Source organism: Trichoderma reesei, assembly GCF_000167675.1.
Source record: "Trichoderma reesei QM6a unplaced genomic scaffold TRIREscaffold_4, whole genome shotgun sequence".
NCBI classification, from domain to species: domain Eukaryota; kingdom Fungi; phylum Ascomycota; class Sordariomycetes; order Hypocreales; family Hypocreaceae; genus Trichoderma; species Trichoderma reesei.
The window spans coordinates 1750781-1772882 of NW_006711151.1; the positions used below are offsets into that span (position 1 = coordinate 1750781).

Genomic DNA, 22102 nt, shown 5'->3' on the forward strand with positions numbered 1-22102 from the left:
TTCCGGGCGTGTGAAGAGCTCGCTAGACCCCCTTTTCTTTTACTTCTCCTCCAGTTGGGAGCATACGACTCCTGCCGTTTGTTTTTCTTCACTTCTGGTTCTTTTCTTCTCCTCGATCCCAACCTCTGTTGACCCCCTTTTCCATCTTTTTTCTAACCTTCAACCTTCGGGGAGGTCCTTTGATTTTCTGTTTCATATCTGTAGGGAAGGCTGGCTGTGAGGCGTACACATATACTACTTTTCCTTTGTCCCTCTCCCTTATTTCCCGATTTTAAGTCCGTATAGAGTGCGGCTGGTCAATTTCCTATTCTTCTTTTTTTATTTCTTTTTCGCTGCGCCGGGCGTTGGGCTGTTTTTCGATATATCCAAAACCAGAAAGCGGACGTTGTGGGAAACGTCTCGTATTATCTAGGGCAAAATCAAGGCGATAGCAAGAGATTCATTAAATCCAAAACACTCCCCAAGCACTCGACAGAGCACATTTGTTGTCATCCCTGGAGGGCGTTCTAAAAGGAACAGTTTCGCCGTCATGTCGTTATATGGGTAGCTTAGGATTCTCCTTTGTCTGATTTCTAGCATTCGTTTACTATTTTATCGGTGACATCGACAACCCATGTTCATCGCAAAAAAGAACACTCTCCCTGCCATCCTCTCAACCGTCTAGGTATCAACATCCATCTTCTCTCCCTCAACTGGTAGGTCGACGACGGTGACATATCGGCCAATGTCCCTCTTAGTGATGATCTTCTCGTTTAAGACGGCAGTAGTGCCCTTGGGGAAGCGGTAGCTCTGCAGCTTGGCGCTCTTCTCGTTGGGCTTGATGTAGTTCCGCAGCAGCGTCGTCTTGTCCTTTGTGATGACAGCAACATCGACATTCGAGCCGGAACCCAGGTCGTTCCACACACCAGCAAGGATAGCCTCGCTGCACAACTTGACGGCCGCATCCCTCGACAGATCGGGCGTCCACTGCGTCTCAAAGACGCTCATGGCGGCGAGACTGCCGGAGCCCATGGTGACGTAGGGCAGCTTGTCGGTGCTGCCGTGGGCGTGCACGGTAAAGAGGTGCGTGCCCGTGGGGTCGCAGCCGGCGACGACGAGGTAGGCGCCAATGTGGCCCTGGTGGCGGAAGAGGTGCTGCTTGAGCAGGGTCATGCAGGTGACGACGCGGGGCTTGCGGCCGGTGGAGAGGGAGTGCAGCTCGAGCTGGGAGGAGATGAGGGCGGTGGTGAACTCGGTGTCGGCGGCGGTGCCGGCGCCGGCGCACCAGATCTGGGGGGAGATGTAGTGGAGCTTTTCGCAGTTCTTGTCGGCGACGATGGGGCCTGACGTGGCACGCGTGTCGGCGGCGATCTGGAGAGAAGGATGAAAGATGATGGGGTTAGTTGGGAGCTCTCATTGTCGTGATCATCGGTATGGACGTGGAGGGACAGGGGACACGGCCGACTTACCACTACGCCGCCGTCAAAGATGCAGCCGACAATGGTCGTTCCCGTGCTCGTGGCCCTGGGCAGAGGCACTCCCTGGGCGTGCAGGGCCGCATTGCGGTTGTAGTTGGAGAAGTCGAAGCCCGGCATCTTGTGGTGCTGCTTGTGATGCTGATGCCCTGTTCCAGCCGTGCCCTCTCTCTCGCCCGAGATCTCGCGTGTGTCCGCTAGTGGAGGCTGTCCGTGCTGCTGATGGCCACGAGTCTGTATTCGCTGTGAAGGTGGCCGTCACGGGTGGTGGTTTGTCTGTTCGCGATTCAATGGTGTTGCTGGTAGAAGAGAGTAGAGGTCGATGTTTGGTTTGGCTATACTAAGCCAACAAGCACCAGCTGATGACGAGGCTAAAAGCTGCCTTCCTGCCTTGAGGTGCTGGGGCAGGTACCGCAGCAGCCGAATTTAGCGGGGTCGGTACTTTGGTTAAGCTCCCACCTGCTGTTCCTCCTTCTGCCCCTCTGTAATAAAGCTGCCACCACCAGACTTCCCCTACTAGGTACCTCAGAGTCCCAGAGTTCTGATTGGTGTACTGCTGACTGACCAGATGGGGTTACAGCTGCAGACGCCATTGGCCAGAGCTGCCTTGCTGCCACGTGATTGCGCTCATCAGAGCTCCCCAGAAAAAAAGTTGCTTGTAAGCGTGCATGGGTCGCGACAGACCGCCCGGTAGAATTCGATACCTAGGCGCAGGCAGTTGGTTGCTGCAACACTGATTGATCGATCGCTGTGTTTTATCGACATCATCAGCATCCAGCCACAACAACCGCCAGATCGACGCGTCTCATCGCTTTTTGGAGGCGCCTTTTGTGGCATCGCTTTTCTCAGCGGGTTTTGATCCCGGATTGAGCTCCCAAGGCCGGTATAAGTGAGCTTGCATCTGCATCTGCATCTGCTGGTTGCTGGTGGGAGCTCCAGCGACTGATTCGTTGGTCGCGCCGCAGACTCATGCTGGAACAGCTGGAGGTCTAACGAGAGATTCGGAACCCGTCCGGATTCATCATCTGTGCAGACGCAATGTCCTTTGGCTTCAGCGCTTCGACAAACGCCATGAGTGGAGATGTGAAAGCAGGGCCTGACCTGGAGACGATTCAGACAGAGGTAGGCAGCTCTCCATGTTTTGCTGACGATCTCTAAATCTTTGATTGTCGTGCGACCAAGATGTGTCGACAATGATCGCGTCACTTACATGTAGAACTCGCAGGCTCTCGGGTTCCTCTCCATCGCCGGCGATGCCAAGGTTCGCCTCACGTCCACCTGGGAGACGCTTCCTGCCGCCACCTCCTCGCTCCTCAGTGTCGCCTCGAAACGAGGTCTGGTTGCTGCCGCCGGCCCCGACCAACTCGTCATCGCCACAACGGAATCGATACGAAAAGCTTTCGAAGCCCCCAAAGATGGCGACTCGGACATTCGCGCCTTTGAGCCCCAGCTCAAGATTCCCATGTCCATGAGGGTCTCGCAACTCGTCTTCACTTCCGACGAGAACTACCTGGTGCTGTCCGCAGAATCTGGCGGTGGCCTTGCTGTCTACGAGGTGTCGAGTCTTCTTCAAGGCTCTACAAATTCCGCGTTTGAGCTGTCGACCAACGGAGAGGCGCTGAGGGCGCTGGTGCCGAATCCCACTGTTCCGGAACTCTGCGCCATCGTCACAAATGGCGGCAACCTTCACATGGCCAATCTCCAGGAGCGGAAAATAAGCAATGCGCTCAAGACGCAAGTCAGCTGCATCAGCTGGAGCTCAAAGGGCAAGCAGCTCTGTGCTGGACTGGCGGATGGAACCATCCACCAAATGACGCCCGAAGGAGAGGGCAAAGCCGATATTCCCAAACCTCCCAACGTGGACAACTGCCACGGTAAGGTCGCCGTTCCTCTCATGGGATTCGCATGCTAACAGTTGGTCCATCAGTCTCCTCGCTCACATGGCTTGAGAACAACCTCTTTCTTGCTATCCACACCACCAACGACTCGCCCCCATCTTCCATCTACCACATCATCACACGCCAGCCTCCTTCATCCTTCACCTACCAGAAACTTACAGACCCGGTTGAGCCTTTCGGGTCAGACAAGACCCCCCATCACTCTATCCTGAGACTAAGAGACTTCCCTCCCGACCTCCAGGACCTCCTCATTGTCTCTTCTACAGCGTCAACCGACATCGGTTTGCTAACGCGGTCGAAGAATGCGCTGGCAACCGACAAACCCGCCGAGTCCATAACCGGCGTCTTCACAACCACCGAGTTGCTTGATGACTCCAAGCGACCAACCCTTCCAATGACCGATTCTATGGAGGACTCTACGCCCATCGGCATTGCGTTGGATTTGTCTAGCAAGGACAAGGTGTACAAGCCGATACCGTCCGATGAGGAGCTTGAAGAGTCTCCTACTCCTTTGCCAGGCTTCTGGGTTCTCACTCACGAAGGTGTGCTTTGCTCGTGGTGGATCATCTATACCGACTCTATCAAGAAGGGTACGGCTTATCCTGGATTGACGGCAGTCCAAGGAGATGCGGCGTCTGCGCCGGCAGCAGCTGCGTCTTCCGCTTCGCCATTCTCTGCCGCGGGAGCCTCACCATTTGCTTCAGCAACTCCAGCAGCTCCTGCTTTCGGCTCGGCAGCATCGCTTGGCCAGAAGGCGTCTCCCTGGGGCTCGGGAGGTTCTGGCACCGCGGCCGCACCAAGTGCTGGTGGAGGGGCTTTTGGATCGAGTGCTTTCGGATCAGCACCTTCGGCTGGTGCAGCGTTTGGGAAGCCGAGCGCCCTAGGATTTGGCCAGGCGGCGCCCCTTGGTACCCGGGCCTCTCCTTGGGCATCCGCTGGTGCGGGAGCAGGGTCAACATCGGCAGCCCAGCCTGCGTTTGGTCAGTCGGGCTTTGCAAGTTTCGCAAACAAGGCCCCTCAGAGTGCCTTTGCAACCGCAGCTCAGTCCTCCACGCCTGGCTCTTCTGGAGGCTTTGCTAGCTTTTCTACCCAAGGCGGGTTTGCATCCCTTGCCGGTAGCAGCGGTAACACCGGAGGTAGCGTCTTTGGTAGCGGCGGTAAGCTTGCCGGTACTGGGAGCGCTTTCGGATCAACCTCGACAGACACGGCCTTCCCGCCAAAGCCTTCAGGAAGCGTCTTTGGATCTGCCCAGGAGAAGCCATCTGGCAGCGTCTTTGGTTCTACGCCTTTCAAGCTAGAGAGCTCGTTCAAGCCTGACCCAGCTCAGGCAGAGAATGACACAGCGCCAGCACCTTCTGGCTCGTCCATGTTTGGGTCGGCTTTTGGGTCGGCCCTCAATGATGCGGGTAGCAAGGCGCCCGACGCTTCTGCGACGGCCAAAGACGAAGACATGGACACCGGCGAAGTGTCTCCAGGAACCGAAGTTGAATCTACAACACCGTCAGCAACGCTTGGGTCGGGCTCAAAGTTTGGTGCTGCGCCAACGAGCGGCACAACTTCAATCTTTGGGGCCAAAACCGAGCCCCCCAAGACCACGAGCGGCGGTTTGTTTGGATCAGGAGGAGCCACTCCCAAACCGACGGGTTCGAGTGTCTTTGGGTCTTTTGGAAGCGCTTCAAAGCCCGCCACCACTTCCGGTCTCTTTGGTTCTGCGTCCAAACCCGACGACGACTCCAAGACCCCTACAGCGAAGAGTGTGGAAACATTCAGCGCACCTCTTCCTCCCGACGCAACCAGCAAGTCTTCGTATCAGATTGGAGAGTCGTCTGATTCATCTGTTGCATCCAACGCTCCCAGCGTGTTTGGCAGCAGTGCTGCCTCGAAACCAAGCACTCTCTTCTCCGCCGCTGCCAAGGATACGGCTGCGAAGAGCAAGGGAGCAGACTCGTCAAGACCAAACCCGTTCCTCACAGCTTCCAAACCGTCCGAGGAGAAGCCAACAGTCATTGAAGACGCTCCCCTACCGCCCGATCCTACCAAGTCGAGCTTTACCTCAAAGTCTAACAAGGCTCCCTCTCCTCCCAGCTTCGAGCTCCCTTCTTCCACGAAAAAGGCCCAGCCGAGCTTGCCCTCTGCTCCAGAGCCTGCTTCCGACGAGGACGAGGAGCAGGAGGAGGAAGAAGAGGAAGAAGAGGAGGAGGAGGAGAGCGACTTGAGCGACAATGCCTCCGAGGGTAGTGGTGTGGACGTGGCTCGAGACCTCGGACTGGGAGCTGGCACGCCTAAGAGCTCTGCAGAAGCCACTCGACCACTCTTTGGGGAGGTCGGCCGATCAACCCCTTCGAGTTCTCAGCCAGCCGCCACAGCTCCTGCCCGTGCCCTTTCGTCAGAAGCCAATAGGTCTGCCAGCGCACCAGGCGTTTCTTCTCAGCAGGTAGCCCCGAAGAGAGCGCAGCTCGTCGCATCAAGTGCGGCAGCCAAGGACAAGACGGCGGCCGAGGATACATTCATCGCGCAGTCGAGGAAGCTGAGGGAGCGACAACAAGCCGAGGAGAGTCGGCTGTTGATTGATGAAGAAGATGAGGAGGTGCAGAGAGTTCTGGCGTCTGAAGTCGAAGGCACACTGGAGTTGGACGAGTTTATTGCTCACTCCAACATCGCACCGCCGGCCCAGGAGAGCATCCCTGCCCAAGTTGAGGCGGTGTACCGGGATATCAACTCGATGATTGACACACTGGGACTCAATGCCCGCTCCGTGAGGGCCTTCATCAAAGGCCATACCGACAACCGCGTTCCCGACGGTCGGTCTCCAGATGACCTTGAGGATCCGGATGACTGGGTACTGTGCGAAATCAGCGACCTGGGCGAGATCATCGACGTTGAGCTGTTTGGCGATCTGGACGAAGGCCGAGTGCAGGACCTCCCCGACAAGCTCGAGGCCTGCCAGGAACTCGCCAGAGACATGCACCGACTCCGAGCCAAGCAGGAAGATCTGAAGCGGATCATCATGACGCGGGTCGATCCCAACCAGGCAGATGCTGCGCGGTCGCTCCCTCTTAGTGCAGAGCAGCAGGCGCAGCAGAATGACTTGAGGCGGGAGTATACCAACTTTTCAAAGCTTCTCGCCGAAGCGGAAGAAGCATTGACCCTCCTGAAGACTCGCATTGCATCGCTCTCTGGCGCCTCTGGTAGGGGTGCTACCAACGCTCCCACCGTGGAGGCTGTGATGAAGACGATTACCAAGATGACCAGCATGGTGGAGAAGCGCAGCGGAGACATTGACGTGTTGGAGACGCAGTTGCGAAGGATGCGGCTGGAGCCTCCCAGCCGAGAAGAGTCTCCCTTCCGGACACCGCAGGCAAGGCGGAGCATCTTGCTCTCTCCGGAGGCGACGCCCTCTCGCAGCTTGCGCCAGAGTATCTCGGGCAGCGTCATGTCCTTTGGGACTCCCGTCAAGGCGGCGACGCCACGGAAGAAGGTCACCGGCTTCAGCAGGGAAGAAAAGGGAGAGTTGATGGACAAGAGAGCCAAGCGACAAGCGGTGCTCGGCAGACTGAAAGAGAGCGTGCAGAAGAAGGGCGTCAGTGTGTGGAATATGGAAGACATTGAATGATTGCATCGCAAGAAGCGGACAGAGAAGCAGGCAGGGAATCAACGAGCAGACTGACAAAAGCTCTTACAAAGGGCAGGGTAGGGCTGCTTGGACAGACAGGATGTAACATTAGGTATTGGAAAGGAGGATATCGATGGGCTAGATAGTAGTAGCATGTCATTATAAGTTTGCCGGAAGCAATACAGCAGCTTATCACGGCCATCATTTCGTCCATCGCTTCGCCATTACTGTTATGATACTCTACGTGTGGTATATGAAGATTTTTTTTCTGAGATATTTTGATGGAGAGATTGGAGGCTGAAGGATGCAATTGTGGCATGTGTTGGTTGGGAGGGGGTTGAAAATGCAATGGTTGATGGTTGATGATCACCGGCTGGCGAGGTGCATGTGCGTCAGTGGGCAGCTGGACTGCATGACTTCAATAATACCACAGGTCTTGAGAGCGGTCAAATCTTAGAAATTGTATACCTTAGTTTCTTATGAACGAAGTTAGCTCAGTGCCTCCATAGCAACAGTTCTGATCTCTCCTCTCCTCTTTTTCTCATACCTAGGTAGGTAACTTCATCTTACACGTCAAAGTACATTGTACGTACCTCGACAGTCAATGCCAGCAAAGCACCAAAAACAGTCTAGCGGCAGACCCTCTCCTCCTCGGTGAACCCACTTTCCCACACCGACACAACTCACCTCGGAGGCGCTAAATTTCCATATCAATCATCAATTGCTTATCGCCTTTCAAAAAATTTCCCCAGATCATAACCAACCCGAGCCGAACCTTTGCCCATTGCCTCATCCTCTCTGCCTCTCCCTCCCTCCCTCTAAGAAAACTCACAGACACACACACACACACACACACCCGCCATGGCTCCCTCACGGCATTCCGCTCCCAGCGAAGAGGAGCAGCTGCGCAGAAACGTACGTCCGAAATTCCGTCTCAAAGCTTCAACCTCCCCATCTTGACCCCATCATCATCATCACCACAAGCTCCAAAGTAACTGACAGCAATGCCCTTCTTCTTCTTCTTCCAAAAAACAGACCGTCGGCATCAACAAGGAAACAGTCTCCAACGTCTCCTCGACAGACTTCCCCGGCCACTTCCCCGGCGAAGACCACGCCTTCTCCATCGACCGCTTCAAGTCCGCCTTCTCCGTGCAGTTCCACCGCAACGAGCCCAACGACGCGTCCTTTTCGCTCGTCGGAATCGACGCCTCCCTCGCAAACGCCTTCCGCCGCATCCTCATCGCCGAGATCCCCACGCTCGCCATCGAGGACGTCTACATCGAGAACAACACCTCCGTCATCCAGGACGAGGTCCTCGCGCACCGCCTGGGCCTGATCCCCTTCAACGGCGGCCGCGAGGGCATCCACAACTTCCTCAAGTGGTATAAGAAGCCCGAGGCCGGCGAGGACCCCTACGCAAACAGCTTCGACTGGAACACGGTCCGGCTCGAGCTCAACGTCACCTGCACCGTCAACCCCGACGCCTCCCCCACCGAGACGGACCCCCTCAAGGCCTACAACCACGCCCACGTCTACGCAAAGGACATTGTCTTCGTGCCCACGGGCAGGCAGGTCGAGTACTTTAGCGGCGAGAACGCAATCGCCCCCGTCAACCCCGACATCCTCATCGCCAAGCTGCGCCCCAAGCAGTCCATCAACCTCGCCATGCACATGCACAAGGGCATCGGCGCAGACCACTCCAAGTTCTCCCCCGTCGCCACCGCCTCGTACCGCCTCCTGCCGCTCATCAACATCACCCGCCCCATCATCGGCGCCGACGCCGAGAAATTCCAGCGCTGCTTCCCCGAGGGCGTCATCGGGCTCGAGAAGATTTCGCGCGAGGAGGCCAGCAGGCCGGGTAGTGGCTACGAGGGCCATGCGGGCGAGCTCAAGGCCGTCGTCAAGGACACGATGAAGGACACCGTCAGCAGGGAGGCGCTGCGGCACCCCGAGTTCGAGGGCAAGGTCAAGCTCGGCCGGAGAAGAGACCACTTTATCTTTTCGATTGAGAGCACCGGACAGTGGGATAGCGACGAGCTGTTCCTTGAGGCGGTAAAGCATCTGAAGCTCAAGTGCAAGAAGCTGGAGCAGCAGGTCATCAACATGGTTCAGTAAATTGCTTTTCCTTGTGTTACTCTTTTTCGGAATTTTGGTCGAAGGCGTTTTTGTACATAAAATGGGGGGGGGGGGGCATGGTTATCGCGTGTTTTGACACATGCTGTTATTTATTCACATATTCCTGTGTCGTGTATATCTCAAGGGTAAAATCGAGTAAAGAAAAAGAATCAATTTACCTGATATGCTGAGTCTGTGATTATGTTCAAAGGTGAACATACATGATAGCATGCAATAGAAAAGAAGAAGAAAGTGAAAGTATAGTAATTGCATTTCCGAAGTGGAAAAAAAAAGGATTGTATTCGCGATCCCGCCAACATGTCTCCAACGCCATGAATATGCCCAAGATGAACGTAGTAAACTCCATCGTCATGCGAATGAATGAAAAAGGAACTGTAGTGTTAGGAGCTTTCGGCTTTGAACCTGAGGTAGAAGTTAAACTCCAGGGGAAACGCAGGATCGGTAACCACAACCTCCTGACCATTCTCCAGCCCCAGGTCCTTCAGAGACTTGCTCAAGTTGGGCCTCGTTTGCTGCTCCAAGCTTTGCGGGACTTGCATGTACAGTGTCTTGCCCTCCGCCCGAATGGATGGTTTCTTCAGCTGGGCCTCTGGGCGGACGGCAAGCGAGTCCAGTAGATCCTGCAGCGCCATGTTGGGGTCAACCTCCAGGGGCCGGGCTTCTCGCCCGCAGACCGGGCAGTCGTCCTTCTTCTCGTGCTTGAACGTATACGTGTAGATGCTGTCGTTACCAGAGTACATCATGTAGTTGTTCTCAAAGCCCAGGCACGTTGCCGTTGTGGTGGCAATCTTGAAGGCCTCATTACAGCACGCCGCGGCGATGATGGCGTTAGTTGAAGCAATGGCGGGAATGATGTTTTTGATCGTTCCCTGCGTGAGCGAATACGTGATGCCCGGGATGTTGAACTCCTCTGCGCGTTTGAGGGCCTTCTGGTAGATCCATGTGACATGCTCGGGATCGTCCTTGTCGAGCTTCGGGAAGGGCTTCTCCTGCTCCCAAGCAATGACATGCGCCCACTCGATACAGTGCTCCGGCTGTCTCGGGATGGAGGCAATGGTGCACAGCGGAACAGCGGCTCGGGGGGCGTGCATGTCCAACTGGCATTCTATGCACGAGGTGAAGGACGGGAAGATGACTCTGGCTTGGCCCTTGAAGCCCTCGGTGCCGCCGTCAATAAGCGGCTTGACCCCATCGGGATCCTCAGACTCCTCCGCAATGGAGACCAGCATGGCGTTGATCCATCGCCGAGCCTCGATGCTGTCCAGGCCGCAGATAACGAGCTGGAATTGCTTGTAGAACTCGTCGTCAAAGTCTTGGATCCGCTTGTTGTGCGCCGTGATCTTAACACCCTTGACCCTCTGCTCGACGAACTTGGCTGCGACTTCGGCCTTGTACTTGCCAACGTCTGACTTTCGAAAGAGAAATTGTCGGTTCAGGTTCGAAATGTCGATCGTGTCTGAACTCGGCGCATCGGATTAGTGACAGTCCAAGCCGCAGAGTTGGGCGGCGTGTGCATGATGCGCCTACCCATATCGATCACATGGATATCCTTGAACTTGGACATGGCCAGGTTCTTGAGGATCTCGCATCCCAGGCCGCCCGCGCCACTGCCACCGCCGTCAGTCGTCAGTCGTCAGCTGGAGCAAACCAGCAGTAGTATCGGTGCGAGGTGGGACACACATGACCCTGTGTCTGGTTAGCCAGATGCCTGTTCCATCCGGCTCTGCTTCGTTGCTACAGTAGTGCTTGTGCTTGTGCTTGTGCTTTGTAGTACATACAGGATCTTGAATCGCTCAAACTGCGCTAGGAACTCTTCCTCTACGGCTTCTGGGTTTGTAAACGGGCCCGGATTGCGTCTGATCTGCTCGAGGTACTTCCTGCATCTCCCCGTCAGCACATGCTCCTGCTCGGCGCATCGCCAGCTGGGGGTCGGGCACTGGCTGACCATCGTCTTGTTTCCCTATCGGCGTCAATAGCTGGTGCATCTTGCATTTCGACACTCATATCGGGGCAAATGACGGCTGAATAGGAGTCCGTAGGGTATCGATACGTATCGAGAGGAGGAAAAGCAGAGGTGAAGGCAGAGGAAAGGAAGTTGATGCCGGACAGAGTCGCAGAAACCGGAGGTGCTATGGAGGACGGAAGCTTGGGGCAGCTGTTAGGCAAGCATGGCAGGGTGGGGAGGAGCTCGTCCTAGCCTCGGTGAGGGGTCGGTGAGGGACCGGTGAGCTCAGGTGAATGTGGGGTCCTGACCGTCCACCACAGCTTGAAGCTCTGCCTCTTCTATCTTCATCTTCATCTCTGCACCTTCATCTGTCTGTCCAGCACTTGAACCGCTTCGTCATCGTCTGTTAAATGTACCATTTCCTTTCAAATGCAGCCAACCCTCCTTTGAGCCATCTCCAGAAGCCCAGGCAGCGGCCATGGACGAACTGCTGACCCCGGTCAGCACCACATATCTCAAGCCTCGAAAGGACGCCCAGCCGCTGCTCTCCGAGGTCAGCTCAACCAAGAGAGTGGTCGATCTTCCCAAGGTTTCGCAGGTGAACTCGCCAGATGAGGCTCTGGAGATCCTCCGGAACCAGCCCGATTACGACTCCCTTGTCCGAGTTCTGCGGTATCTCACCACGGATGCCGCACAGCCCGACGCTTTCAACGTCCATGTTCCAGGTCCGAAAAGCGCAGCCATCATCCATGTGCTGGTCACGGATATTGCTGCAAACTACTGGACGCTGTTGAAAGAAGGCGGAGCGAGTGCCGGCACCGAGGATGGTCGCGACGACTTGCATCTGTTTGTAGCCTGTCTACAGAGCGTCACCGGGCTCAACGCCGTTCTTACTCATCTCAAGGCCCTCATCCAGGAGCACAAGCTAGGATCGAAGGAGGCTAAGCGAATTGATCTGGTGCTACACATTAGTATCTTTCTCGATGTGTTAGCGACAGTGCTAGAGGGTGATTCTGCTATCCAAGCCTTGTGGACAGCTTCAACACAAAGGCTGGCCACTCAGGCGCTGAGAAAGGTGCAATCTCAGGCGCTGCTCTCCTTGATCACCGGGGGACGAATACTGTCCATCGCCGCCGAAGCAATCGAAGTTGCTGGCTCGGAAAACGTCGATGCCAAAACGACATGGCCAGCTGATGGCGCAAAGTTTACGCAATGGGTTGCACACAACGTCATTGCCTGGGCAAAGCTCATAAAGACCGAGCATGACCTGCAATTCTGCTCAGACGTCTTTCAGCGTGGCCTATCTCTAGGCTATCAGGGTATGTTGAACTTCTGTAAGACATGGCTGACTATGACTGACTTGTCGCCAGAGAGCCTTGTAAAGACGGTCATTGACGGCCTTCTGCTGCGAGAGGGAAGCAACCCGGAGGACTTTTCCAAAGTGTGCCTGTCTCAGTCATCCAGCGCCAAAAGAACGATGAATATTCTGCTACAACACCTTGCCCAGCACCTGAATGGCCTCGACCTGGGCACTCCATCTTTCAACACACTCATATCTGCCGCTGCCGGAGTCATTGACGCAGTCATCAAGGGCAATGAAGGTCTTTACAACCATCTTGTCTCCTGGTGCACTTCATCGTCTGGCGCCGGCTTAGGGGACGCTGTAGGCATTCGAAGAGCCGTTCTCGCAGTCCTAGCTCAGAATAAGGATGGGATTACGACTGTTTTCGAGAAAAGTCTGGCTCAGTTTGGTGACCAGTTGTACATCAAGCATGCGGCTATACTACAGCAAAATGGTAACGGCCCTCTTAACTTTCAGACACATCATTGCTGCATCGCACTGACTCCTGCTAGTCCATGCCGAAGTGCTACTTCTCAGTGCAGGCTACGTTTCCAGACTATCTCCCATTAAACTGAGAATCATTGTGAGATCCGGCTCTTACCTGACGGCAATCTCGAACCGAATAGCAGCAACCCAGGCAAGGGCTCGATTCTTGGGCTTGATTGTTGGCGAATCTCTTTCGACCCTAATGGACGACAAGAGTCAGAAGCTTGACTTTCACATGGAAGAAACGGAGAGCGAAGAAGCGCAGTGGCTCAAGTCTCTGACCACCGTCTCTGACGAAATTGGTTCGATGGAGCCTATTCTCAAAGCTGAAGCTATAGGGCTACCAGCAAAGAAAGAGAACCGCCCATCACAGAAACAGACGTCAAAGTCCAAAGCGAAACCCAAGGCGAAGCCAGAACCCAGCATCTCCACCATCAAGCCGATAGCCATCATCGAAGAGGTCGACTCTTCCGAAGACGATGAAGATCTTGTACCTTATGCGAAAGGCTCTGACCCCGAAGACTCCGACGACGACGCCACATTGGTCCAGCGCAACAAGCCAAAGGCCCCCGTTTACATCCGCGACCTGATCCTCTACCTCCGCGACACAGAATCCTACGACAAACAGAAGCTGGCCCTGCAGACGGCACCGCTGTTGATCCGCCGAAAGGCCAACTTTGGCATGGAAGTGAGCTCCCACGCGGATGAGCTCGCGGGGCTACTCGTCGGACTGCAAGACAAGTTCGACATTGAAGACTTCAACGACCTGAAGCTGCAGGGCATGATAGCCTTGATAGTCGCCCAGCCCAAGACCATGGCCCCCTGGTTCTCCCGGACCTTTTTCGAGGGTGACTATTCCTTGTCACAGCGAACGCAGGTGCTCGTTGCCATTGGTTTATCAGCCAGAGAACTCGCCGGATTCGATACCTCGGAATATCAGGCCGCCGCGTCGTTTCCCTCAAAGCGTCTCCCAGACAAGATTGAGCAGCTATACATCGACTCGCCCAAGCAAGGCGAAGCAAGAAGCCCATCCCAACTCAAAGCACTGCCCTCAACCGCCATAGACACCATCGCCCAATCCCTCACATCATCCTTCCTCGAGCCCATGGCCGCCAAAGCAGCCGACGCCTCCACCGGCCCCGACATGCTCAAGCTCTCGACCTTCACGTCCCGCTACAAGTCCAAGGCAAAGGCCACCAAGCCTCGACGAATCCGCTCCATCCCAAACACCACCGCCGCCCTCATCGCAGAATCATTCTTCTACCCCCTCACAGCGCACTTCCAAGTCGCCCTCCGCTCCTCCAAGCCCGTCATCCTGAATCCCGCCCTGTTGGCATTGTATCTTCAAACGCTAGGCATCATCATCCATGCAGCTGGTCCCTCTACTCTTGCTCTTCCGCAACTCACGTCTGAGCTATGGGATTTGCTTTTGGCTGTGCGCGTCCACACGCAAGATGACCTTGGGGCGCTCAGGGGGTGGTTCGTGGCCATGGCTTCGCTGCTGGAGGTGAATGATGGCGATATGCGCAGACTGTGCGAGACGCAGGGGCGCGAGGTCGTGGAGACGAGGGAGTGGGCTGCGACGGTATTTAATAGGATAAGGGGCGAGGATGGAGGGGAGGAGAATGAGGTCAAGATGCTTTCGGCTGGAGTACTGATTAAGCTTGGGGAGGCGATTGAAAAGTATCAGGCCTTGTTGATGGGCAACATGATTGGATTTTGAAGGGGTCATGAGTTTCACGGTGTGGATAGCATCATGGAACAGCGTGGGAAACCTGTCAGAAATAATGTATTGACACATGGAAAGAGAACAAGAGTTCCTCTGATGTGGGTACCTAGATACAGGCTCATGCATCGCGCCCTATGACTCTGCTGTTACCAGACATGCAAAAGATTCCCTCTCCTTGAACTTTGAACCAAAACAAATACACGCTGCTTGACTGTACATCCATACCATAAACCCCCGTATTGTGACTCCAAGTATCCGTCATATAGCAGCCTCTCCCAACCTTGAAGTCGTCTCGCAATCCGCCATCGAAAGGGAGGAAAAGAATAAAAAGACTAAATTGCGCCACCCTCTGGATCCAGCGAGTATTGCGTATGCGTGCTCTTCCTCCGCACGGGCAAGGTAGATATATATGCATTGGCAGTAGCCAAGTGGTCGCCAAGGCTCATGGCCAACCGCCGCAGCTCGCTCCGGACCTCCTCGGGGGAAGCTTGTCCAAGCATGACCTGCGGCAAGGGACCAGCCGGTAGCGGGGGGAGGATAGCGTCAAGCTGCTGCATGGGAGGGCGAGGACGTGTGACGGGCGAGGACGTGCTCTGCGGAGACCGGCTCTTTGGCGAGTATTCTCGCAGCGACGGCGCATGCTTGGGCGTGCTGGGAGCGGGAGCCGGCTCGGGAGGCAGTTCGGGATCCATGTCCGCAAAGTCGCTCAGGGAGTAGGGCCGGCCTTCGCTGAAGGCAGACACATTGGATTCCTTGCTGATGTGAGATTCATCGTGCTTTACTTCGTCGTCGAGTGACAGATCGGGGATGCTCGTGATGACGTGTGCATACTCCGACTCGTCTGAGATATAGATTGAGGGCTCTCGATTTGTGGCATTCATGACATAGAGCGAGGCGTGCTTTTCTAGCTCAAAGGGGTTTGTGCCGCCAATCTCCGAGCCGCTAATGGACCCAACATCAGAGTAGGACGTTGAGGGACGGGTGAAGTCAGTCGACGAGTCGGCAAAGCTCATGTCGAGATCAATCAAGCTGCCCACAGATGCGCGGTGGTCGTCTGAGGGAGTCGGTGCAAGCTCGCTGAAACTGGCCGTCCGCTGGTTGGGCTCGGAGGCGTGATGGGGGAGTTGGGGTCGGCCATCATCCGACGGGGCAACGCTGTTGGTAAAGGGGAATTTGAAATCCTGGTGGGCTGCCGTCGTTGTGGCAGCCATTGAGGGGAACTTCCAATCCTGCGTGCGCCTGTTGTCTTTCAGATCAATCGGATCGCTCATTGGGCCATTGACAAAACTCGGGTCGTCAAACCCATAGTCGACCGACGCATGTGAATCGCTGGCCTTGATGGTGTCCATGTCGACAAACTGCGACAGCTCTCCCCCGTGCAGAGATACATCGAGATCGATGAGAGACTCCCTCACGTCTGGCTGCTGTGAGCTCTCATCGCGAAGCGGCAGGTCTGATATGGGAGCCTGAAACGGCTGGCTATAGTAAGCCCTCGAGTTTTCTTCGTATGTCGATATCGTATTGGGGTCAAAGATCTTCTCCAGAGGTGCTTTCACTGACGGAAGATGAGGGGGAGGCCGCCTTCGGGACTTGGGCTTTGATGGGCGAGAAGTCTCATCGTAATCTTCGGGGGCGAAGTCCACCTTGGATCCGTATACATCGTAGACATCCTGAGCGTCGCCCTGATCGAGCACCTGCTGGTCAAAGGCTGCCGTCGTACTGAAGTTCCACTCGTCGTTGGAGATGGCGATGGAGAGGTCAGCCAGGCCCTGGGCGCCGCCGGCCGAGAACAGCGACCGTCGGTCTCCGCCCTGCGCCTCCCATAGTTTGAAGGCTCGAACCAGGTGGACGAGAGAAGAGGTTGGGTGCGATGTCTCGGTGTTCTGAATGTACCTGTGCTGTTGCACCTGCTCAATCGTTGGCCGGTCTGAGGCGTCGTGCTGGAGGCAGTACGCCACTAGATCTTTCAGGCCTGCCGAGTATTGATCACCTTCGAGCCGAGGTGTATGGTTCTTCAGATGCGACCCAAGCCTCGCGAAATCGATGCCATCAGTGACGTTTGGTGGCAGACCTGATGCAATCTCATACACCATGGCGCCGAATGCCCAGATATCGACCTCTGTCCCGTATGCCGCCTCTTTGTCAAACAGCTCGGGCGCCATCCAGTGTGGCGTCCCGATAAATGTCGTCCGCTTGTCGACCTTTGTCTCCATCACGCCAGCAACGCCAAAGTCGCAGAGCTGAACATCGCCAGTCTCGGTGACGAGCACGTTGGCGCACTTGAGATCGCGATGGATGATGCCTTGGCCGTGCACCCAGTGAATGGCCTCGGCAACCTCTCGCACAATGGGGATGATCCATTTCTCCTGCAGTCCCCCGGGCGCCGTTGGCCTCATGAGCGTCGCCACGCTGCCGCCGGCGCAGTACTCGGTCACCATCCACATGGACTGGCCAACGGGCAACGCCTCGATGACATGGTTGATGTTCTTGGCACCGCTGTCGCTGAGCAGCTGCAGGGCATTGATTTCCTTGAGCAGATCACTGTAAGTGTCTGCGAGCTTAGGGTTCAGGGTGTCGCTCTCCTCAATGTCAATGATCTTGACGGCGACCAGCCGCCCGGTCTTTGTGGAAGTTGCCTTGTAGACCCTGCCGAAGCTGCCCTTGCCGACGAGCTCTTGCAGCTGATACTGCGGGGGTTCCTTGCCGGCCTTTGTGCAGCTCTCGACGACGGCATTCTGCATCTTCTTTGCATCTTCAAGGGCCTTTTGCTTGGTGCCGGACACGTCGGGCCACTGGACTCGGAGCGACATGATGCATGGAACTGGCCCACTTGGACCTTGGCTGCTGTAGGGGTTGATGCCGATCAGACGCTTGGACAGACGATGCTGGTGTTTTTGATGCCGGAATTCGAGGGGTGAAGTGACGAGGACGACACACACGACTCTGCGCGCTCTTTAAGAGGATCTGAGGGGACAATCCAGACTCGCCTCGGCCATCTTGGGGCGCGACTCACCAGCCCCCAGATGGAGATCAAACTGTCGTGTTCGGAGATGATTTGTCGATGGACAAGAGGATGGCAGAAGAGATGCCTGAGCTTCGAGTCCCAGGTGTCAGAGCAGCGAATGGCTGAGGCGCAGCGCTTAGGCGGGGTTTAGCCGGGTGAGGCCTCAGCCATTCGTTTGGGCCAGCTGCCAATTATGGCTCCTCGATCAACCTGATGATGAAACAACAGATGCGGTTTGCTTGCATGACAATTCGTCCAATGGCAAACGATATCAGAAAAGTGCCCGTCTGGGATCTATCATGGGCTCTACCGTAATACAGAGTGCCTAAGCATGCTGATGGCCGCCAGCCAGCAAGACATACAGCAGCATTGGACAGCGCAACTTCGCCCACACATAGGATGGATGCATCACCGGCCCTCGTATCATGACGAGCCCTGCTTCATCAGTTCCACCATCTTGCCGTGGAATGTCGTCCAGTTGGTGCTGCACATGTTCTTCACCGTCCCGACCAGCAGCCGAGACGCCTTGATCAGCACATCCTCGACCAATTCAAGCCCGCCGCTCTCCGTCTCTCGGACCGTCCAGACAGTCTCCATCACCACGTTGAGCGGGCTATACAGCCTCACAAACATGCCCCGTTCCAGCTTCACAAACTCGTTGGTGCTCTCGACGTTGGAATCCCACAGCCCTGCGGGCAGCGTATGCACCTTATCCGTCACCTTGTAATACAGGGGTTCGCCGACGGGGATGAGGCCTCTGTCCGCCGGGACCGTGGGAGACTCAATCTTGGGCGGCCGCGCAATGGGCTCGTATTTGACCATGTGAGGGTCGCATTGCATGTGAAGGTCGTGATTTTGCACAGTCTCCAGAGCCTTGGCGCGCGTGATGCCTGATGGCAGAGCTGTCACGTTTTGCAGCGTTGCGGTCGTGTTGAGCCACGCTGAGAGGGAGTGTCAGTCGTGATAGTCGCCCATGAGATGAAGCCAACTAGGTAGACCACTTGAACTTACAGGACATGTTTTCTATAGCGTTTCTGTATGGATTGATCGTACAGGATGTATCATCTAATCGCTTTTCTGCGCGGTACAAGACGAACAAAAGGAAGAAACAGCCGACCAGTGAAGTTGATGCAGCACGGTAGCACGTGTAGAAGCCAGAAGAGAAGTGTGATGGTAACGCTTCTATTCCTGGAACAAACAGGGTGACGACGCCCAGACAGTGGCGCTAGTCAGCTTGAAACAAGGGACGCAAGGCCGCAGTTCAGATAGACTCTGGCATATCACAGCGCTTATACGGAGCAACAAAGACGATGTTCGACTAGGAAACGCCATCTATCGGCGGATGAGGCCTTGGAAACCCGGGAGCCTCAGCCGGGACATCTGTTAGACCGTACCGTATTACCTTGTCGACAGTACCTACATAGGCGTTGATGCCATATTACACCCTGGCAACGGCGACCATATAACTGATTCCACCGTAAGAGGCGATATATCTGCTCATGGAGTATTCTCATGGGATTCCTAGGTAGTCTCTATGTAACTATAGTCTGTTTAGATCAAGATCTAGATAGGCACTGTCTGGAGTTTAGGTACTTTACAGATCTTGATTAAGCATTGAGTGGTGAAGATCCCTCTATAATACTGTACAAGATAAACTCCATGTCTTAAAATAGGTACTACCTAGGTCCCCGCGCTTGACGTAAATAGCCTAGTGTCACCCCCGCCACTTTAGCTGCACGTGACTTCGTGAATTCACGATCCAGCCATTACGCGATACTGTGAATCGACGTGTAATACTAGGTACCTACCTAATGAATGCCTCCAACTTATTACTACTACCAGCAAGTCGAGCAACCAAGAGCAGCTGTTTGACTGCAGAATCTGCCCACAATGGTCACGTCTACCAAGGCCAGCCGCTCGAGCTTGTCAAAGAAGCCAGCGGCAGCTTCAAGCTTTGCAAAGAAACCCGCCAAGCCAAACGCCAGCATCCTCAACTTCTTCCAGAAAGCCGCGAAACAGGAGGATTCACTCTTTGTCGGTGCGGTGCCTGCGGAAATAGCTCATCAGGACGAATCGCAGACCCTGGACCACGACGCTCGATTTAATGAGGTGGAACGACCGAGCAAGAAAAGGAGAGTCAGTCAGGAGTCTATCCAACCAGTGGCGAAGAAGGAAACAGCAGACGCAGCAGAAGCACCGGCTCAGAATAGCACGATCAAGCCGGCAAAGCCCGCGAGCGGAGACGAGTCAAAGAAGCCCAAACGGCAGATCAAGACACCTTTCATCATAGAGTCCGATAGCGAGGAAGATGACGATGCCGAGGATACAAATAGAGCAACATGTACAGTCGACTCCGTGATGTCGCCCCCCGAAAAGAAGGCCGCCGCACCAACGCCGCCCTCCGCTCAGCCCGAGCCATCCCGCGATGCCACGCCGGCCAAGGATACCCCTGACAAGTATGAACCGCCGCCGCTGCTCAAGCAAGAGACCTCGACGGATGCCCAATTTCACCAGCTGGGGGACTTCGCTGACCTGGACGAGTTGGGCTTAGATGAGTTTGAAGGCGAGGAGATGCGGGAAATGCGCTTCATGCGGGAGCAGGCTCGACTTGAAGCGGAAGAAGCCGGGATTCCAGGCGACGATGTCGACGATCTCTTGAATGATCAGGCTTCGGTAGAGGACTGCCCGATCTGTGGCGGCAGCCTGCTCGGCGTCTCCCCAGATGAAGCTACACGACATGTCAACTCATGCCTCGATGGCAATCCAATTACGCTCCCCACGAGCAATGGCGCGACAATCAAGAACGCGACAATCAAGGAGGAGGACGCAGAAGTCGAAAAGGCGGCCACCCAGGTAGAGGCCGCTGAGATGAGCAAGAGATTCGCCCGGGCAGCCGTACCAAGGCCGGGCCAGACAAATCCTTTCGAGGTCAACGCCGATAAGCAGTCAAAGAGCGCCTTCTCAAAGCTCATGTCCGGAAATGCTGAAGATACAGCTTGGGCTACAGCGGCGGCTGCAGAAACGGCGTCACGAGGACGACCTGCTTACGAACGGACATGTCCATTCTACAAGATTATGCCTGGCTTCTCAATATGCGTTGATGCATTCCGCTACGGTGCCGTGGAGGGATGCCAGGCCTACTTTCTCAGCCACTTTCACAGCGACCACTACATCGGCCTCACAGCAAATTGGCGGCACGGCCCAATCTACTGCAGCAAGGTGACGGGCAGCTTGGTCAAGCAACAGCTTCGGACAGCAGCCAAGTGGGTTGTTGAGCTTGAGTTTGAAAAGTCCTATGATGTTCCCGGAACCGATGGCGCAACGGTCACCATGATGCCGGCCAACCACTGCCCCGGAAGCTCCCTGTTCCTCTTTGAGAAGCCCTTTGGAACTGGACCGAATAAGAGGGTAAAGAGGATATTACACTGCGGCGATTTTCGGGCCTGTCCACAACACGTGCGGCACCCCCTACTCAAAGCCGATGTAGTAGACTCAATATCGGGCAAAACAAAGCAGCAGCGGATTGATATTTGCTACCTCGACACGACATATCTGAACCCGCGATACTCTTTCCCTCCTCAAGGAGACGTCATCCAAGCCTGTGCGGATATGTGTGCATCCATGGCGGCAGATTCCCATTGCGCGGATGACGTTTGGCAGAGATCAGAGAAGTCGGCTGGGACAGGCACCATGAGCAAATACTTCCAGAGCGACAAGCCAGCGGAAGATGGTGAGGAGTCGAAGTCAAGCCCCTCCCGACCGAAGCAGCGCCTCCTCGTGATCTGCGGAACTTACTCCATCGGAAAGGAGAGAATTTGCGTGGCCATAGCCAAAGCCCTTGGCTCCAAGATCTTTGCCTCTCCAGCCAAGATCAAGATATGCAAACAGCTCGATGATCCAGAACTGACGGCGCTGCTGACGTCTGATCCCGTGGAAGCTCAAGTGCACATGCAGATGCTCATGGAGATTCGCGCTGAAACACTGCAAGAGTACCTGGACAGCTACAGGCCTCACTTCACTCGCATCGTCGGCTTCCGCCCCAGCGGCTGGAATTTCCGGCCCGGAAACGGCAGCAAGGCGATTGGAGCCAACACCCCACCGAGCAGCATATCGACGCAGCAGCTCCTCCACGGGAAGGGCTGGAGGACGAGATTCAGCGCAAAGGACCTCGTTGCGCAGAGGGGCAGCACGAGAGAGGCTATGTGTTTTGGCGTGCCGTATTCCGAGCATAGCAGTTTCCGTGAGCTGGCCATGTTTGTCATGGGTCTGCGCATTGATAAAGTGATTCCCACTGTCAATGTCGGCAGCGAGCAGTCGCGGAAGAGGATGAAGGGCTGGATCGATCGATGGATGACGGAGAGGAGAAAGGGTGGGCTGGTGAGGCCGTTGGTGGAGGGTGAAGACGAGGAGCATGCAAAGAGTATACCGTTGTGGGAAGGGAAAGCCGGCGAGGGAGGGGGCGCTTGGTGGTGAGGATAAACGAGAGATTAGAGAC

At 55.5% G+C, this 22102-nt stretch overlaps 8 protein-coding genes across 8 annotated transcripts; 4 read left to right on the forward strand and 4 right to left on the reverse strand.

Moving 5' to 3' along the window:
• Positions 1-660: 660 nt before the first annotated feature.
• On the reverse strand, positions 661-1574 carry TRIREDRAFT_105189 (uncharacterized protein; the record flags this gene model as incomplete). The annotated part of the gene is made up of 2 exons (XM_006963456.1): positions 661-1350; positions 1449-1574. 2 exons carry the CDS (start codon positions 1572-1574, stop codon positions 661-663), a joined length of 816 nt encoding a protein of 271 aa, XP_006963518.1.
• A 918-nt stretch (positions 1575-2492) lies between these two features.
• On the forward strand, positions 2493-6965 carry TRIREDRAFT_105190 (uncharacterized protein; the record flags this gene model as incomplete). The annotated part of the gene is made up of 4 exons (XM_006963254.1): positions 2493-2576; positions 2680-3328; positions 3382-5176; positions 5243-6965. 4 exons carry the CDS (start codon positions 2493-2495, stop codon positions 6963-6965), a joined length of 4251 nt encoding a protein of 1416 aa, XP_006963316.1.
• Positions 6966-7826: 861 nt separating this feature from the next.
• Positions 7827-9080, forward strand: TRIREDRAFT_105191 (uncharacterized protein; the record flags this gene model as incomplete). The annotated part of the gene is made up of 2 exons (XM_006963255.1): positions 7827-7880; positions 8001-9080. The coding sequence occupies 2 exons, from the start codon at positions 7827-7829 to the stop codon at positions 9078-9080; spliced, it is 1134 nt and encodes a 377-aa protein (XP_006963317.1).
• Positions 9081-9481: 401 nt separating this feature from the next.
• TRIREDRAFT_105192 (uncharacterized protein) lies at positions 9482-10665 on the reverse strand (the record flags this gene model as incomplete). The annotated part of the gene is made up of 2 exons (XM_006963457.1): positions 9482-10557; positions 10629-10665. 2 exons carry the CDS (start codon positions 10663-10665, stop codon positions 9482-9484), a joined length of 1113 nt encoding a protein of 370 aa, XP_006963519.1.
• An 859-nt stretch (positions 10666-11524) lies between these two features.
• TRIREDRAFT_57568 (uncharacterized protein) lies at positions 11525-14597 on the forward strand (the record flags this gene model as incomplete). The annotated part of the gene is made up of 3 exons (XM_006963256.1): positions 11525-12365; positions 12417-12842; positions 12901-14597. The coding sequence occupies 3 exons, from the start codon at positions 11525-11527 to the stop codon at positions 14595-14597; spliced, it is 2964 nt and encodes a 987-aa protein (XP_006963318.1).
• Positions 14598-14654: 57 nt separating this feature from the next.
• TRIREDRAFT_120860 (protein kinase) lies at positions 14655-17635 on the reverse strand. The gene has a single exon (XM_006963458.1). The coding sequence runs from the start codon at positions 17411-17413 to the stop codon at positions 14936-14938; it is 2478 nt and encodes an 825-aa protein (XP_006963520.1). The 5' UTR covers positions 17414-17635; the 3' UTR covers positions 14655-14935.
• Positions 17636-18030: 395 nt separating this feature from the next.
• TRIREDRAFT_105196 (uncharacterized protein) lies at positions 18031-18625 on the reverse strand (the record flags this gene model as incomplete). Its single annotated transcript, XM_006963459.1, has 2 exons — positions 18031-18548; positions 18619-18625. 2 exons carry the CDS (start codon positions 18623-18625, stop codon positions 18031-18033), a joined length of 525 nt encoding a protein of 174 aa, XP_006963521.1.
• Positions 18626-19497: 872 nt separating this feature from the next.
• TRIREDRAFT_3027 (uncharacterized protein) lies at positions 19498-22080 on the forward strand (the record flags this gene model as incomplete). Its single annotated transcript, XM_006962999.1, has 2 exons — positions 19498-19962; positions 20089-22080. 2 exons carry the CDS (start codon positions 19498-19500, stop codon positions 22078-22080), a joined length of 2457 nt encoding a protein of 818 aa, XP_006963061.1.
• Positions 22081-22102: the final 22 nt, after the last annotated feature.

Coding starts and splice junctions, on each gene's coding strand:
- TRIREDRAFT_120860 (XM_006963458.1), bottom strand. CDS start 17,413: ATGTCGCTCCGAGTCCAGTGGCCCGACGTGTCCGGCACCAAGCAAAAG.